General features: G+C 42.8%; 2 protein-coding genes across 4 annotated transcripts; both read right to left on the minus strand.

The window, feature by feature from the left end:
• Window positions 1–827: 827 nt before the first annotated feature.
• cops7a (COP9 constitutive photomorphogenic homolog subunit 7A) lies at window positions 828–8,207 on the minus strand. 2 transcript variants are annotated; one of them, XM_076280996.1, is made up of 8 exons: window positions 8,126–8,207; window positions 6,783–6,905; window positions 6,084–6,159; window positions 5,246–5,334; window positions 4,732–4,934; window positions 3,573–3,678; window positions 3,290–3,459; window positions 828–1,338 (listed from the first exon to the last, which is right to left on the minus strand). In XM_076280996.1, the coding sequence occupies exons 2-8, from the start codon at window positions 6,903–6,905 to the stop codon at window positions 1,299–1,301; spliced, it is 807 nt and encodes a 268-aa protein (XP_076137111.1). In that variant the 5' UTR covers window positions 8,126–8,207; the 3' UTR covers window positions 828–1,298. The 2 variants fall into 2 exon arrangements, with proteins under 2 accessions (XP_076137111.1, XP_076137112.1); XM_076280997.1 differs by having other exon boundaries at window positions 3,258–3,459.
• A 4,444-nt stretch (window positions 8,208–12,651) lies between these two features.
• On the minus strand, window positions 12,652–18,930 carry cldc1 (C-type lectin domain containing 1). Of its 2 annotated transcripts, none has more exons than XM_076280999.1 (6): window positions 18,565–18,930; window positions 18,007–18,117; window positions 14,566–14,721; window positions 14,179–14,330; window positions 13,235–13,356; window positions 12,652–12,927 (listed from the first exon to the last, which is right to left on the minus strand). In XM_076280999.1, exons 1-6 carry the CDS (start codon window positions 18,623–18,625, stop codon window positions 12,765–12,767), a joined length of 765 nt encoding a protein of 254 aa, XP_076137114.1. In that variant the 5' UTR covers window positions 18,626–18,930; the 3' UTR covers window positions 12,652–12,764. The 2 variants fall into 2 exon arrangements, with proteins under 2 accessions (XP_076137114.1, XP_076137113.1); XM_076280998.1 differs by having other exon boundaries at window positions 18,535–18,929.
• Window positions 18,931–19,440: the final 510 nt, after the last annotated feature.

Here is a 19,440-nt window from a genome sequence, read left to right on the forward strand (position 1 = left end):
GGCTCATTCGCGCAGACTGAAATTAACACTGCCTATTTATAGAGTAAGGGATACTGAAGGAGAGAGAATGACAATCAGAGAGGGATCTGAGCAAGACAGAGAAAGAGAGAGAGAGGGCCACGGTGTCGGAAAAGAAGTGGATCATTTCTCCCCCCCCCCCCCTCTCCTCTGCCAGCTCCCCTCCATCTGAGAGAGGGTGCCAGGGGAGTTAATCACTACCATTAGCGTCCCACAGGAGAGAAAGACGAGGAGAACAGGGGGGTAAGAATGGGACAGAAGAATTGTGCGAGATAAAAAATAGCAAAGTAAGAAAGGCTTTAGGCTAAATATTCAGATGAAATACAAGTGCGTGTTTGTGCATGCATAAGTGAGTGTGTTGTTTTGTGTAAAGTGGAAGGGTGTGTGTGTGTTGCTGTGCAGTGAATAGGTTTATGTATGTGGTAATTTGTATGAGAGCAGGGGCAGGCATTTTGTGTGTGTGTGTGTGTGTGTGTGTGGTGATGAATGTGAGGACCACTGCTCAGTGTGTATATATGTATATAATTGCGTGAGTGTGTGGGCGGTGTGATATACAGTTATGTGTGTATGGGAGTGTGTGTGTGTGTGTGTGTGTGTGTGTGTGTGTGTGTGTGTGAATGTAACCACGTAACAGATTGAGAGGTGGTTCCAGTGTCTAAGCGCTAATTCTACTGGGGGGGGGGTTTACTAATTAATGCCTTGACCTCCAAACGGATGACCCCCTTTGGTGCGTTAACATTTCCTCACACGCCCCACAGAGCCACATTTTTAAACACAGTCCATAAAAAAGAGAGAGAGCACAGGGGGGATGAAAGAGTGGTACAAGGAGCAATTTATTCTGTTAACACTTTACATCCTGATTCACGGTTGACCCCATGCTTAACACACTCACCGAATCAAATCGAAAACAAAAAACAAAAACAAAAAAAAGAGAAAAGGAAAACTAATAAGAATACCCACACATACATATACACACGCGCGCAAGTCTGTCTAATCCACCAGACCTCCATATGTGATTGTAGACTCCAGAGCCTTTCGACTGGGAGTTGGGTTTTAAGAGTCCGGATTATGTGCAGCAGTCAGTGAATTAGTCCGTGAGTGGTGTAGTCAGTCAGTCAACCTGCCTGTCTGTTTGTTTGTCTGTCTGTCTGTCTGTCTGCCTGCCTGCCTGCCTTCCTCTGTGGCTGTCTAGTCTGCCTATCAGCTATCCTGTATATCTGTTTGCGGTCATTCTTTCCTTCTGTGACGGGAGGTCTGGCGGAATCTCTGGTTGGTTGATCTCAGTTGGACTTTGACCAGATCTTCCCACTTCCACGAAGCCTGTCAAGACACAAGGGAGCGACTAAATTATACATAAACAAAAACACAACGTGCACACATCCATATTCATGACTCTGTTCAGTTCATTTGATGGCATTTACATAATTTAACATCCAAGGTTGTTTCAGACTCTCTTTCAGAGTGCTCCGAAAGTCCCCTACAAGAGGGTGTTAGAGACGTGTCCAGTGATCATTTAAAAAAACACATCAACGGGGACGGGATCAGCCACTTCCCCAGGGAACCTGGCGGTAGGCTTCACTCAAAGATTTAAAAATATATAATGCAAGTAAAAGCTGATCTGAAGTATAACCTGCTAGCAGCCAGGTATGATTTAACAGCCAGGTATGATTTAATAGCCAACTATGTCCCTCCCTACTATGGGAACACCTGACAGGTGAGGTGCAGTTCTGCTCTAAGCCTCCACACATGGGCTTAGTCATTACTCCACCCTTCTATTCTGGGCTACTCCACCAACCCCTCCATGCTCCATTCTGCTATATGAATACTTGTCTGGGCATTAAATGACAAGAATCAGGGGAAACATCTAGGTGGTAACCTCTCAATGACAATTTGATGAATATATTACCTTCAATAAAGGCAGTCTCCGAATGGTTTAAAAATGTAGGAGAGCGTTTTTTTCCCCCCTTCCTTTGTCAATTTCGTAACAATGGGCACCTCATTTAAGTTTAATTGGGACAATTGGACCAGGGAAAGCCCCAGTGGGCTGGTAGTGACATGACACAATAATATTAAAGTGGAGCAGCGGGGAGCTGAAGGAGAAAAAAAAACAGAATTACAGTCGGCTAATTAAGTTATAACAGCCATGGCAAGCGTGAATACTACTCCCACCTTCTTTGCCAGCTAAGCCTTTAAACCCCCCATCCTAGCCACTGGATTGCTGTGACTCCAGGCAGATTTCCTATGGAAAGCCTCCATCAGTGAGGAGAGAGTGAGCGAGCGCGCGCGCGTGTGTGTATGTGTGTGTGAGAGAGCGCGGGCGAGTAATAAATAAATAAAGTTAAATAAGAAATCAAAAATGCATGAGCGGAGCGGAATGGGAAGTTAAAAACCGGACAGGCTGGAGGATGTCTCCCAGGGATGGGTGGAAAAGTGATGCCTTATTTCTACTGGCCCCTAGTGAGGGGGAGATTAGCAGCATCAAGGCCACTGGGGGGCAAAAAAACACTTAGAAGAGGCAGACGCTTACTCTCAGACTTGCTGACTCTGAACCGAAGCGAACGCAACTGTGTGCCTCTCCTGGACGACTTCACTTGGGATAGCAGAGCCGAGCAATACAACCCATGTAGCACTCTCCATCTTATGGCTTTCTTTTGGAAAGCAGAAGGGGCCAGTGAAAGTAAAGGCTGACTTATCTTCAAAAGAGAAAGCGACTAATCGATAACTGGGACCATTCGTACTCACATCAGTTCAGTGTCATTAGCTATGGCAACTGACATTAGCCAGGCTTGTGTTTGTGACGCGGGGATGAGATGGCGCCTCAGTCAGATATGCCGTGCTCCAGTCAGCAGTGGCGGCGAGTGGGGATGGCCATACGGCGGTGGCGGCGCCGAGTTGCTGGGCGTGGGGGGAGCGCTGGGCCCGGCAAGTCACATTCAGCCCGTGACAGCTGACGTTAATTAGCTAATTAAAGCGATGCTGTCGCCGAGGTAGCGGAGCGTGTGTGTGTGTGTACGTGCCTTCCACACGCCACTGAAGCTTATTCCTATGCAGCTGTGTTTCTCTCTGCTTGTCAGAGCCCCCACAAAATGTCACATGTACGACTTGCTGGCCCAGACCACACTGGTGGCCATGTTCTTCAGTGTCAACACCCTCTCAGCAGCCACACAACAAGCAGCTGGATGCAGAAATCGCGCTCACAGCAGTCAGCTCAGACAAAGGAGGTAGTAAGATAGACTCACGTAAATGAAGTGAAGAACACCATCCTCCTTACCCTTTGACTTTGGAACTTTTCTTGCCAGGTTGCCGTGGTTCCTGAGAGGAGGCGGGGTCGCGTGGCTCCGCTGGCTGATCTGCATCCTGATTGGATGCAGCGCCAGCGGGGGCGGGGCCGGACGACGGAGAGGCAGAGCTTGCTTTCAGGGTTTTCTGTAAATTAGACACCTGAAAAACCGACAAAAAGAGTGTCAACACGCCCCTCACAATACACAGGGTGCACCCCATTAACATATGATGCTGCAGAGTAGAAAAGGCACACAATGCAGTTGCACACTCACTTCTGTCTCCACCTGAACTTTGACCTTCAGCTGGCTTTCTCTGTACTGATTGGCTCTGGAGACCTGCTCCTCAATCCCACACAGCACCGCCTCACACCCCGCACACCTGAGAGATGGAGGGAGGGGGCACAGAATGAGGGAAATGGAGAAAAGTGGATGTGAACTCCCAAGAGGCCCCTTTAATGCAACACACTGAAATGCAGAGGAGGGCACTAAGCAGAAGAAAAGTGCAGTGGAAAGTCTCTCATGACTTCTGATTGATTTGCCATGTTGCTGCTTTGGCCATGATGGACACACACACACACACACACACACACACACACACACACACACACACACACACACACACACACACACACACACTTCCAGATCAACTAAATTCAAGATCAGTTGAAACTTCACTCACATTTTTCATCAAGTGAAACAACAATATCAGTCCCTGGCTCAAAGAGAAGAAGCTGGCTCCAACCTCACCTCTATTCAAGAAACACTATTACAGAAAGTGTTCAGGTGGTTTCTGGTATGCCAAAGTGCTCTAACTAATGCACTACTAATACCTGCAAAAATATAGCGACACCCAGAAATGGAGGTTGCAAATGGGCGGCTATAACTCAAGTCACCCAACATCTTATCAGAAAAAGCACTGAATGAAACCATCTTTGCATTTGGTTACTCCACCTTCCCATTTCTGTGTCTCTGATTTAGGAGACACCTCTATCAAAATGCACCTAACAGTTTTATGAAAGTGCCATACATTATGGCTGGAACAGCCTTGCTGGTGTCAGGCTGCAGTGATGCTGCAGCTCCACTGCTGATGGACAACACTGATTCCCTACCAGTTATTTCCCCAGGGAGCAATCCGTGAGCACATGCTGCTTAAGTGTGAAGTTGCAGCACGTGCTTAAAACTCCATCACACACCACACTAATAAAAATAAAACTTTGCTATTGTGTGGAGTACATTTGACACGTGTTGCCATGGCAGCAATAAAACAAGGCAATTTCAGACAAGTGTGTGCTCTTAAAGCGGATAGATAAAGCCTAACTATGAAAACTGAGGGGGCAAAAGTGTGTAAACCACAGAGTAGAAAAAATATACACTGCTACCTTGCCAAGCTCAGAAGCACATCCTTCACACACACACACACACACACACTCACCATTCCTGTAGTGTGTTGGCGATGTTGGGCAGCTCGTTGGGGCCCAGGTCGCGGCCCACGCTGCAGTCCACCTCCACCTGCTGGTTGCGCTGGTCCAGCTTGCCCTGGATGATGTCACAGTAGACCGCTTCGATCAGCAGGTCCTCCAGCTCCCGCACGTTCTTCAGCTCCAGCTGCTGCAGCAGCAACGAGTACGGCAAACACTGCACACACACACGCACACACACACACACAAAATCAAAGGCAAGGACAATCAATATGTTTATATGAGCGTTAGGAGAACTGAGCAGAAAATGAATTGAGTGAAAATAAAAGATAACCTGAAAAAAATATTTGTGAGCTGTGTGCCTTGTTAAGAATTATGTTAAAAGTGGAAAATAACACAGAAAATTAGAAGGAAAAAAGTGAGAAACACAAAAATGAGAAAAAAAATGGAGAGAGAGAGAGAGAGAGAATTGAATGGATTCAATATCTGGCGATGGTTTATAAGGATTTAAAGCTGTTGTAGACTGACCTTGAGATTGGAGGCCAGGCTGATGATTGACAGGTGGCGGAGCTTGTTCTTCTGGGCAGGGGTCAACTCAGGCAGAGAGGCTGCCCTCTCTGAGGAAAAAAGAGAGGGGCAGAGGAGGCAGGCACATTAGCAGAAAATAGTGCGGAAACGGGGAGAGAGAGAGAGAGAGAGAGAGAGAGAGAGAGAGCGAGAGAGTGCAAAAGCCATTTGCATCCTAATTCCCCTCAGCATGAGTCATACTGGGAAGGCTATTTATGAAAGCCACATAACATACATTTTATTGCAGCATGTTACGATTTCCCCAGCTCTGGGGGAGGGAAAGGTCTTAAGACACATCTGGTGGGAGATGGGCAGAATAAACCCATCGCACTTCACTTTCACCATCTGAAAACGTGTGTCCTGTCTTCTAGCATTGAGCGGTGGACATACACACACACACCAGGAGGGACCAGCAGTGTCATACATTTAAAAAAAAAAATAATGACTTCAGACACCGGTCTTAGAGTGACAACACACACCAGACCTGATGAGTCACTGCTCTAAAAGCCAGCCAGTGGGCAGGGCTGCCGCTGTACACCCTTGGGGGCAACACAATTTACGCACAGCTTCAGTCCTATAAAACAGTCTGCCAGGCAGCAGGACAGAACATCATCTGAGATCTGTGTGTCCCCTTACAGGCAGGGGAGGGAATGAGAGAGAGAGAGAGAGAGAGAGAGAGAGAGAGAGAGAGAGAGAGAGAGAGAGAGAGAGAGAGAGGGGGGGGGGGGGGAAGCACGACTAATAAGAGAAACAGCTTTTGGGCATGATGTTTATTCAACTTGTGTGTTGTCATGGTTACCTTTGTAGTCGCAGTAGGTTCCATAGGCAAAAAGATTGAGCAGCTGATACACAGGAGCATGGGGACCAGTCTCCAGCTTGGAGGGAAACAGAGAGAGAGAGAGAGAAAGGAAAGAGAGAGATTCAGATGAAGGGAAGGAGGGAAGGAGAGAAGGCGCAAGGGACATTAGGATGTAAAGAGAGAGTGAACAGGGAGCCACAGGGCACCAATTAGACACACAAAAAGTACTGCCTAACTCTGGGCAACAACACAGTTGTTTTGCCACTGTTTATGTAACAAACCATACAGTTCTCAGATACACACAGGTCATAGGATAAAATCATGCCATCCCTTGAAGAGATGCTAGGTTTTAGGATACCGAATGTGCACTGATATATATAGGCGTATTACTGGATGTGTGTTGACCATTGGTTCTCCAGTGAATTCTTATCAAGGTTGCATCGTTCCCTTCTCTTCATGGCAATGTTTAGAAATCAGGATCTCTTAGGCAGTCTGTATGAAAGTGGTTCATTCTCTCAGCCTGGACTACCTTAACTACATTAGTTAAGGAATGTGTTGTGCTAAGCTGCATTTGAATTAAGATTTATTTTTCACATGAAGCCTTTCTTAAATTTGAAAATGACCTGGCCTGAAAACATATTGCCAATCATCTTATGAGCGTGATGTTTGAGACGTGCATGTGTTGGTTATTGTATTTACCTCTCTGACATTGGGGAGCTCCAAAATGTCTGAGAACACATAAAGCCCTGGGGTCTCCAGCAGAGAGCTGATGGCCTGGGCCAGAGCGGGACCTGAGAGAGACAGGAGCTGCTCCACCTCCATCTGATCCACGGATGCGTTTATAGATGGACACAAAGAAATGGATGGTCAGCATCAAATAAAAAGGTAAGGGAAAGTATTGGCCATTCACTGTTAGTCCCGAAACGTTAATTGTAAGAGCTGATATTTATTACATCCAACACTGCAGAAACTTGACGTTGCCCATAGATCAGCACATTCTTTCCATCGGTTATGTCCATCTGTTCAAGATCTTACGTTTAACACTTCGGCTGGAGTATTTATTACAAAGTCAGATGATGAGAGGTCTCTTCTACAGTACATAGTCAGCATTCTTGGTGTCAATTTGTGTCTACTAAGGGAAACGTCAACACAGGAATAACAGAATTTATCGAATACCAAAAGCTTGAATGAATCGATATTTATGACGGCCATGAAATCAGACACAGGTTACAGATATCAATGCTCCAGGCAACATTTCAAGTAATAACAAGGATCATATATCCGATCTAGCCTGCAAAAAAATACTTAATAAGCATATTGTTTGTAAATCAGCTTGTTAGCTAACATTAGCTGCCCAATATTAAGGTTTCTGCATGATAGTTAGCTGGTTAGCCAGTTAGCTAGCTTGCTAGATCACTCCGTAAGTTACAATATGACAAGCCCAGCTTCTGCATGGTTAAATAATGATAGAAAGTTCTTCATCATCATGAATTGACATTCGCAAATAAATTGTTTCTCATTCATTACCCTGTTAGGTTCGGGGCAAGTTTCTTGCTAAAGTTAGCCTACTCAAAAAACCTTTAGCTGCTACCAGAGAATCTGCTACGTTAACAGTTAGCGTTACGGGACTTTATCTTGTCGATTCATGTTAACTTACATCGGTGTGGAAATATTTTCTAATCTTTACTATTTACTTAAATTCCCAAGGTGTGAACAAGAAACATTGCTTAGAGGTAATGTACATGTAATACAACAAAGGACACTAGCAAGCAAGCAAGCTAACTTTGTAAAACTGAGGGCATAGAAGCTTCCAGCGATGACAGACCACCCGGCTTACAGAATTGGCTAACGTTAGCTATTGCTACCAAAGCAGTATCACCAGGCTTCACAGGGAAACACTAGGCCTTGTACTCTTTGCAGACTATCAAGAACAACAGTCTGTCTGATCTTGCATTCAAAACATAAATACTAAAACGACATGTATATAAGTATGTCCACAAATGCTTCCACACAAATAAGACATTAAGTAACGTGTTTGGTACCTTGATATACTCAACGTAGTTAGTCTTCCTTTGGGTAGCTCACTTCCGTCAGCACAGCTTCCACAACAATGTTAGGTCTTCGTCTATTGGACGAAAAGAGAAAAAAGGAGGGGCAAAAAGAGATTGACGTGAAACAGTAGAGCTGAAGAAGAGACTTCTTTTCAAACAGCGGCCACCAGTGGTTTACATAGATTAGAACATGGAAGTAGTGTGTGTGTGTGTGTGTGTGTGTGTGTCTATACAACACACACTAGCCCAAAACTACCCCCCCAGATTTATATCTATCTATCTATCTATCTATCTATCTATCTATCTATAGCAAGTGGGCAGTATTCTGTCATTTATAGTCTTGGACGGATACGCTACAGATACATTCATGATAGGCCTACACCCCAGCAACAGGATATTCTCCATGCCCAATAAAGGCCACACAGGAGGACCATTCCTTGATCTAAAACCCAGCTCTCCTGACATACAAATAAGTGACTTTTACATATGAGGCACGGGAGAAGCTTAACTGAGCAAAGGCATCAAAACATACTCTCAGGGACATGGAGAGAAAACACCATTTGAGGAGCTAAGGCAGATGAAAACCTTTTTCTGACAACTTCACATTAGTCACGTGTATATGTGTGGGTGTGTAGCCTATGTGCCCCCCTCCCCACCACACACGCACACACACACACACACACACACACACACAGGTTTAATATCACTGCATGCCAATATTCAACTCCCTCTAGTGTCACATCCAGTAGGTTTGCCATTTTGACTGCAGTTCTGTCCTTGACAGATGCCCTGTGCTTGTTTTACTATCCCCATGTTGTGAAATGTATCTGGCATCAGTCCACAGTCTGTTTATTGCCTTCCTGAACTAGCAAGTGTCAGTCCCCACTGCTTATTTAGGATCAGCTCACAGGAGCACAGGATTTTCTATGGGATACCTCTTTCGTTAATTGGTATAATGTGATTGCAATGCCAAGCTATTTGGGAAATGTGGGGCAATACAGTTTGTTTCCCGCATCTCCTTTTTTTTTCATGGAACAGATAGAGGCTCTACACAACCAAAGAATAGAAATGAGAAGACAGAAGGCAAGGGAGTGAAGGATGAGGGGGATTAAGGAAAAACTGTATGGTGCAAATTGAAGCAGTTCAGCAATGTGCTTAATGGTTTTGAGAGAGGAATACATCTCACTGTAGAAAGCCTGTGTATTATTTTTGAGTGACTGTAGAACAGCGCAGAGAGAGTGTTGTGAACAAAAAGCTTCTTGTGAACATTTTTAAAATAAGGATTATAATTCCTTTTGTAGCTGCTGTCTTCCTTCGAGTCTTTCTGATCAATTTTTTATGGTCTGTTGATGCAGGTCCAGGTTGGTATGTGGCACACAGTGGTAGCTATCAGTAATGCAGTGATTGAATATTTGAATTCCAGCGTTACCATGACCTCCTGCTGGCTCTCTTTTTTTGTGTTGATGGACATAGACAAACGACCGGCTCCTCCATTTCAGGAATAAAAGAAATGTTTGGATGAGAACTTAAATTGCATCCACAGATTATACCCTGGAAAAGAGCACAGTGAAATGCAAAGTATGAGTCAGCCTCTGGGGTATAGTCCAATAAAACTAAAATCTGTTATGGTTTGTTCAGGGGTTTAGCAATGAATGTTTAAAACGTTTTTCCTTTGTGACGACTCGTACAAATGGGTAGGCATAAATACAATATAACCATGCACTGCAAAGAGGTACATTTTAAATGTTTAAGATTTTTTCATTTTTTATTATGCATATTTTGCACATACTTTGCATGATCAGAGATGAATTATAAAATACACATAGCTCAGTAATGCAGAGCATGTACTCCCAATCACACACAATAGCCTATAGGCTACACTATTATACAATGTACACTTGTACAAATGTGTCACATCAGTGGAATAAAGATAGACACATAGGCTATGCATGTCTGCATTCATATAGGTAAATATGATGCCACACAAACACACACACACACACACACACACACACACACACACACACACACACACACACACACACACACACACACACACAGTCTTCAGAATCATGACTGATGGCAGACATTGCCTTTGGGCACCAATGGCAGAATTACATTTTCAGTAGTTTAGAGAAAGGTTACAGGGGAGTAGAAAAACAGACTTGCTTGGTCTTGTTTTAAAAACGTGAATTTATGTTTCTGCACTGAACTAATCCCTCTGAGAGAGAAAGAGAGGAGGAGTCCAGAGGCTGATATGTGTAGAAAATTTACTGTACCTCTAAAAAAGAGACGAAATAGTTAGATAATGCATGTTGCATAATGCAATGCCATTAATAAAGGAAGTCACAAATGATGGCTATTTGACTATAACTCAGCAAGGTTTAAAAGAGCACAAAGGAGAATCTGACTGAAGGTTGTCCTGTTCACTCTTGCTTCACAGAATAATAACATCCACAGTCGAGACCCCAGCAGGCAAAAAAGATGTGAAAACATGTAGGATTTGTCTGATGCATAAATATACACTTTTAGCCTTTTCTTCTTAGTTTTGCTGCATCTTGAGTTTCATACATTTGTCTTTGTGCAGAGAAAGGTATACCCCCCTTTATTGAGTCGTTCAAATAAAATCAGCACACACGCCTGCACACACACAAACACTCACTCAGACACACACAGACACACATTCAGACATATCCACTTAGATACACACACACACACACACACACACACACACACACACACACACACACAACCACACACACACACACACACACACAACCACACACACACACAATTTGATTGAAGTGGTGACCCACTAAATTCAGAGGTTAAAGAGAGAGTTGAGCTGGAGATTCTGGCTGAAATATAAAGTCAGTGCTCGTAATAGTGAGCCTGAGGTTCCTGAAATATTGAATGGAATGGAGAAGGCATTTGGAGAGATATCACATATATACCCAGAGACTCTGCCATCCTTTACCACACACTCTAGTTATGCAGGACATGTGTAATTCATGTTTTTCTGACAGATGGATTCAGATCATTTGTGTTGCTGAATCCTTCTAGTTAAATCTAAAAATGTGCTCTTTTTGAATCAGCAACATGTAAAATGGCATATTTGCATGATGATAACCAAGGTTGGCTCTAGGCAGGGGTCAGGGTGAGCTAAGCCCACCCAAGCATTGTCTTGCCCACCCAAACAAAGTCAAGAAATGTTTTTTTCAGTTGTGCATCTTCGCAGTGTGCAGCCTCAAACCCAGCTGGGATGTACATGAGTTAGTGTTGAGTGGTAGCTAGCTAGCTGGTAGTTGCAGTAAGCTTATGTATGTGTTAGGTAGACTAAACACCCCTCCTGATGCCTTAAAGGCCATTTTTCACGTAGATCTCTGTTTCTCAAAGTCACTGAGTACTGTTGGTACGAGAAAAAACCCCTGAAAACAATCAGTGCTACCTTGCTCAAATTGCAGCAGTTTAAATGGAGCATGATATCACTTTGCAAACCTTTCATATCTGTCTATTTAATATATTCCTTCATCAGTACACTGACTGTGTTGATTAAGTGGACAGTGTTTGAGAGCAACAGCTTTTCTCTGCCTATGAGACATGCCATAAACTGCAAACAGTCAACAGATCAACTGCTGACCTGCCTGTTACATCTCATAGTCCAAATACTGGGATGCACTCAAAAAATGACAACTGAACTTGTCAAGTGGTACAAAGTGGAGACAAGTCTCTGACATTGTCAATGCATGCCCAGATTGCAATGTTGGCTACCACATAACTGGTTCCATTTCGATTGGATGACTAAAGTTGAAAAACTGATCATTAAAGTTCCCAAGAAACTTGAGGTTGGTATCAGAGGGAGTGTATGTGTGTGAGCAACCTGCAAGTTACTCATTGATCATCTTCCTGAATCTCAATATTATGATCACAACAAGTCTGGGCAAATTACTAAATCAGCACCAAAATACACACCTTTATTATTTTAGTTTAGTTTTGTATTTTGATACAAAATATGAAGCCTCTTCAACAAAATAAAATACAAACGACAAAATACTATTTTGTATTTGAAATACTTATTTTAAATACATGTATCAGAAATATTGCCCATCCGTGGCTGTTGGCTGCAGCAACTCGAACTAGGTAGTACTGATTTTTTTGTGTTTGTGTTTTTGTGTTTGTGTCCATTTGACCGCTTTGCTATGTTGCCCACCCAAAATTTCTACTAGCCCACCCAAATATAGTAGGCTAGAACTGACCCTGATGATAACTCAAGTTTCTATTCACATGTGTGCATTTGTTTTGGAATAGATATACTGTGATGTATGAAAATCAGAGTTGTGATTGTGAATTAGTCATAATTAATTAGAATGAGTAATTAATTACATAAGCCATGGTGGAACACCTACAAAAATAGAACACATAATCTAACTGTTAATTCAAAAGCTCCTTTGGTTTTGGTTTTTGAACTGTCTTCAACAAGGAGATTCCACTGGATGATGTTTTCACTGAGCACAAAATCAGTCGAAGAAATTTTATTCTTACAAACAATAAAAAAAAACCTAAAGTACCAGAATTACAGTATATTTTTCTGTCAGGAACACAGAAAGAAAGGGTTGTCATTCAGTCAGCTTCAATCAATGTCAAAAGCATCCATCTGACAGATGTGCTTGTAGATATGATCACAGGGCACATCAAACCAGGACTTGGAGTGGGAGTCCAGAACTGCACAGTCTTCTCCATGGATACCCCCCGAGAGGTGGTTATTTGGTTCAGACTCCCAGTGGTTCCAATACCTGCAGGAGACAGCACATAGCTTTCAGCAACAAAAAACAATTCAATGTCTAACACATCAGTGGCATACTGTACACTACTAACACTAGCCTTATGGAGTGGAAAGCTCTTTCAGTTTGGGGTTAACTGATATCAGTCAAACACCTACACAAATCACATTAAACACTTGAATTACTCTGGGTTGTAAAATCACTAATTACTCAAGATTTTACATGCCTTCTGATCTGCATATTTCCTTTGTTTCATCAACTCTCTCTATCAACAGTTCAATGAAGAAGTTCATGTTGAGGTATTCAGTGATATACATACGTGTCATTTACAATCTTATTGTCCACCCATTTCCAGATTCCTTCTGTCTCACGGTCTGACAAACCGATCCAAAAGTGATAATCAAAGCCTCCAATCTTCTTCGCTTCTACCTCCAGCAAGTCCTAAAAGTAAAGGAGTCGCAGGTCTCAAAATCATACCTTAGTGCCCTTAATGTTTTCAAGAACACACATAGGCCTACGTCACCATACATTTGTAGATGTGGATTTCTTAAATGTGCTTGAAGTTATTCTGCAATTCAAAGCTCAGATGTATAGAATACATATTATGGCAAAATGTTGTGGCATTCATACCAAATGTGCATATGCCCTTGTAGGCTATGGCTTGGTGCTTGTTATCATGTATTTACAAAGCAGTTGTCAAGTTCATGTGTTCTGCATGTGTCATCAATCTGAGTTTACCATAATAAAAGTCTTCATGTCTCATGTCAGTCACTCTGATTCCAATCATGACCAATCCTGGGACTAAATTTTAAGAAGAGTCTGCTCATTCTAAGCCATTACACTTTTTAAAAATAAATAAATAAAATCAAATGTAGTGAATTGCCCTTCACTGCACACTATCTGTCTGTTTTTGTATGTGCACTCAGAAAACTGTACAGCCCTGGCTCTATAAATAGGAAACAAATACAGTGGCTTGGACTAATCCATAAACAATTCAAGGGACAACAGGAGTGGTCTGACTGTTGAAATATCATCAAACTTAATCAATCGTACATTCTACCATTATGTTGTTGGCGCATCAAATATATAAAATCACAGTAGATCTGTTGTCATTAGCCTGTATTGTCATTCATTCACACACGTAACTTTCAAAATTCAAATAAATGCAGGAGTTTGTGGCTGTTGGATGATGGACCTGTCATGACTCCGTGAAATCAGAGTGACGGTTTGTATTGCGCTCAGGTACTCATGTAGCATACTCACATGTTGCTTGTGAGTGTACAAGATGGCTAAATGACTGCCCATATCTTCACAGCTGTCCCGGCTCTTCTCCCAGTCCATTTTATCATGGCTGAAGTAGTAACACTTATCCTCCAAATGCAGCCAGTCCTCTGGACAAGGTCTGCATTTCCTCACTGCAAGGCCACATGGGAGAAGAGATAGCGACAGTCAGCAGAGCAATCAAGAGTGAAAAGACAAGTAGATGAGTGAGGAGAGAGTCATGGTCAGTGTGTAGAATAGACGGAGAATGGAGAAAGAGTGGGAAAGGACAACCATATCTTGATATACGACTGAGTTGCTTCATTGATTTTTCACAGATGGTAATCAGGCGCTGGTCCTATCACAAATGCATTCTTTTGGTCCATTCACCTGTCTTGGAGCAGCTGTCTCCCAATGCTGAGTAGTCCTTGCACAGGCGATTGTATCGAGTCTGCAGGGAGTTCAGTTTTAACACCGGCGACAAATCATTTGCATCCTGACCCGGCATTTCAGATCCTGATGTATCTACATGAGGTCTGTTGAGCACTGTTGAAACACACACACACACAAATGCTTCATTGTTTTGACATAGCGTTTAAATAAGAGTAAGCAATGATTAAGAATGTGAGAGAAACATGCTGAATCACCAGGGAAGTCACTAGGATTGAAATACAGGGGGGCTTAGGGTTGTAGGTAAAAATTTAGCCCCTAGGGTTGTAGTTGTATCATACCTTAAAAGGGTTTCAATGAATTGAAGGATATACCGGTATAATCATGGCTGTATCTACCATAGAGCATTGGTTCCCAAAGACTGCATGGGTCGCGACCCACGGATGGGTCGCAGGAGATTTTATTTGGGTCGCCAGCACAATTTATGTTGTGTAATAGGCCTAGTTTATACCATTTAACCAGGAAAGCTATCCGTTTTCTATTAGGATATAGTTTGTTTACCACAGTGACGGCCCTAGAATAGCTCTGAAACTGGTGGCGAACGCGTCGCAGAGGGGGCAGCGTGCATCTCACTCGCAAAAAAAAACATTTCTGTGGGGCGCCTGCTATGGACCTCGCAGTTGCAAAACATGAATCCGCATGAACATTAACGGACATGAATCAGCATGAACATTAACGGACAGCTTCCGTTGACCGATTAAAATCTAGTTACCAATAACCATCATAGACATAATATATAGTATAGTATAGTATATTATGTCTATGGTTACCATGCTGTCAACTAAAGCAGACATCCGTATAGCGGGCATGGCTATTCAATTTGCGTCAGGCTGATATTTTCGATTGTAGATGCACTCTTTAAAGTTAATAGCAGCCTCCTCACATTCCTTATTATTTCGGATTTAAAATGCACACCAATGCATTATATAAGGCTACAATTTAAATGGACATTTTAAAAGCTATTATTTCCTCTTGTTTTCCACCTCGCAAACTCTATTATCTTTAGGCTATTGCGTAAAAGCCTCTTATTCTGAAATGTATTCATTTCACATTCTTACAACAACATAGCTTGTCACAACATCAATACACAGCCTAAGTATATATACGCTATTACGTATACATATGGCACTGTAGAATGGTTAGGGGGGGCATATAAAAGTTTAAGAATCTGTGGCCTAAAACAATATTGGTGGTTGCATGTTAGATCTGAAGTGAAATGGGTCGTGATGGTCTGTCATTTTTAAAAAGTGGGTCCCCAGAAAAAACGTTTGGGAAACACTGCAATTGAGGACAGCGAGGTCAAGTCCTAGGTATTAAAAAAAATAAATAGAATATTGTGGAAAAATATTGGTTTAAGTTATAAAACTAACCTATTTATGAACTGAACAAATCTATGGTTCTACACCATTCAGTGACAGACTGGGACAAAAAACGGCCCTGGGGGTGTTGGTTGGTCGTCAATTGCACATTATATGATATTATATTATATTGCTATTTGCAAGAAACACATTTTTATTAGCGTCTCAACTGAAAAACACAAATTCTGAAAAATACACCATATGCCTCCACCATCCTTACAGTGCGTGTGTATGTGTGCGGGAGTAGGCTGTTTCCAGAAATGCATCTAATTTTGTTTTAAACGTTTTGACATGTCTGCCCTGCTCTGTGCAGCTTGTTTTCTGGGGGAGTGTTAAATTAGTGTTACAGTTTTTCTCAGTCGCTTTGGCACATTTCTCAGATCATTCTTCTCAGATTGTGCAAATGTTAATCAGGATTCGATAAATGCACCAAAGCAACTGAGAAAAACTGTGAGATAGTTTAGGCCAGTGGTCTAAAACTCCTGGCCCGCCAGACAGTGTCTTGCAGCCCCTTGCTTGATTTATAAGTACTGGGATTCGGCCAGCATATCAATTTCGTTATTTCCATTTGCTTCTTAAAAATCGGCTATTCAGCATTTAACTGTTAAATGCAGCCTGGCAGCCTACTCAACTAACGTTAGCTTTGGGACTGCAATTAGATAGATCAATGCAATTGCATTAGTTAGCACTGCTGTGGGTCAGCTACAACAATCAAAAGATCTTACCACAAGGGAATTAGCCCAGAAATCTAGACGCACCCTAGCGGCAGCAAATGTTATTTGCAGCCAGGGTAGCAACTCTCCGTTGGCTTGCGAGCTGGAAAAATGAAACTTCTATCAGACCAATCACATCGTGTATAGAGTCGGCGACGGTTCCGCGTGAATTTCCTGCTACTTGAAAACAAAGATGGATGCTGCTGCTGGCGAACAGCGGTCTTTAAATCGCGACTCAAGTTAAGTTTTTTTTTTAAATGGCAAAAGCTTGATCAACTAGCCAGCTCTGCTGGTGGGAAAATGCATGGAACTCATGAGTTGTAGCGCTATCCTATTGCGTGCAGAGGAAATTTGAAAGACAACCGTTTATCCCATTCCCGCCCCTTGGATTGAGCAGTGCCTATGGTAAGTTCCCAGACCCTACATCCAACAGAGCTATTCCTTGCAAATACGTGGTCGTTGTGGTAGCAAATGTCTAGACAAATAGACAACAAGGCAACTCATTCTTCGTCATTCAATAATGAGGTAACAACCTTCTCAACTGTTGGAACCAATTTCTGTTAGGGGGTACGTTGAAACGGGTGGTGTGTGCATGATAGCCTACCTATTCGCCTTATTCACCCGGCGGCCAGAACGAGGCTACAGCGTACATTTGCCATTACACCTCAGTCCAACAGATGGTAGTAATGCACTCCGTTTGCAAACTGCCAAAAAAAAAGCTCACCGAAAAAGAAGGGTTTGTTGGCCTGTTCCTCTTCAGTGAGTTTTTTTTTTTGAAGAAATAATAAATAGCATAATTTTCTTTGCGCGTTATAGCGTTTTGAAAAACAGCTCTTCACATGCTAGGCCATATCGTTTTCAAGACAGTATAGGCTACCCATACTGCATCTGGGGAAGTATGATGTGATCATGCTTTCATCTTATGTCAGCCTTTATTTCAAGGAAAAATACTTCATGTCCGGTAAGGTCTGCTGATTCTGATATATGGTTTGCCATGTGTTAAGGGAAACGTTCGTGAGATATATCACCGAGAGTAATGGATGGGGAAGGACGAAAGCTGTGTGCAGAATGAAAATTTATGCGTGATAACTATTAATTCAATGCGTGACAAGTGAACAATTCAACAGGGAATAATGGGTGTGAATTTGGATGCATATTATTACTATATATATTTTTAGGGGGGCTTTTGATCATCTTAGGGTGGCTTCAGCCCCCCAAAATAGGCCTAACAATGTCCCTGTGAATCACTATATGCACTACGAGGACAGAAGAGATCTAGTAAAGGCAGGAGGATATAATCATTTACTTACGTAGTACACCCAGTGCTATATTGGCACATAGTGATGCCAGTAACACAGTGAACACCAGCAGGGCTCTCTGACCACGCAGGCACTCTGCCCCCCTCTTCACCCCAGAGGTACCTGATTAGACACACCAGACTTAAACTCACTGACTGACACTTCTCTTTTCACTGACCTGAGGAACAGTATCATAATGATGGCAGTCAAACATTTTAATGTTCTTAATTCTTTGACTTATAATAGAGTTCTTTATGGCACTTATGACAAAGTCCATTATCATCAACACAAGGTGCCAAAATTGAGCTATTATCCAGGTTCTAAACACCAGGCAGGGATACAAACAGCAAACTGATGAATGGTAATATGTCTTGTTTTACTCTATAACCATCATGGATGGCATACTAGCCAAACTGATTTTCCACCGAAACCATAAAACAGACCTTTCTTTCATTAACTCTAGGCTGCCAATCACTGTTATAAAAATCTATTACTGTAAATAGCAGTATGCGTGCAATCCATGCTGGCACTTTAGCCTACCTGTGGATGTGTAGAGAATAGGCTTGTTACCTCTGGGCGAGAGATCCTCCGTAAACTCATGCAGTGATGTGTAATGTTCAGACTCCTCCATGGCCTCCAAATCACTGCTGCAAACCGCTGGCTTTTTGCAATCAACAGACGTGAAAAAGGAGAGGAGTTTGTTTTAATCCACGGAGAGGCCAGCCAGTCAATGCTGTTTGGTGCACCTCTCTCCCAAGAGCCAAGGCAGTGGAACACTATGAAAGATCAAGTCAGTGCAAGCCCAGGCTGTGATACGAGCTTTGTGTTCGTTAGACAGTCAATTTGTTCTCCTTTCTTGTAACTCAGTCAGGCTTACAGTGACAGCTCCCTGTTTCTTGCAAAACTTTATGTAGTGTCCACACGTCTTCCTCTCCCTCTGTCTCTCTATCAAACCCCCTGCCTCTCTTTTTGTCCCCTCCCTCCCCCCCCTCCCTCCCTGTGCAGCTTGAGTGGGAAATCAGTGAGACTGTGCAACACTTGGGTCGGGAGCCAAGTGTGACGGAGGCATGGAATAAGGGAAAACAGAGCACACCAGAACACTGATTTGTAAACGAAGGCCTGCAGGGCCATTGCAACATGGTGCACACCATGCGGCGAGGGAGGGGAGAGAATGGAACATCCTGTGTTGAGGAATGAGGAATTTCCTACACAAATAGTCCAGTTGAATAAACATTTGGGATGACTAGAAGGGGGTAGAGATATTACAGTAATGCTACTTTAACGTACAAGCATAATTTGTTTGCTAGAAATGTCTGGTCTGGTTCATAATGTACCATTTTCATTGTGTGAAAACATGTTATTCAGTGTGCAGTTTCAGTGAGTTTTCCCTCACATGTTGCTCCCTTGGGAGGGATTCATCACAGTTCACTCAGTCAAACCACCTCA

The sequence above is a fragment of the Alosa pseudoharengus genome, unplaced genomic scaffold (assembly GCF_046254945.1).
Source record: "Alosa pseudoharengus isolate Yale_2024_CS ecotype anadromous, Long Island Sound unplaced genomic scaffold, YU_APseudo_1.1 YU_APseudo_1.1_scf_12, whole genome shotgun sequence".
Lineage (NCBI taxonomy): Eukaryota > Metazoa > Chordata > Actinopteri > Clupeiformes > Clupeidae > Alosa > Alosa pseudoharengus.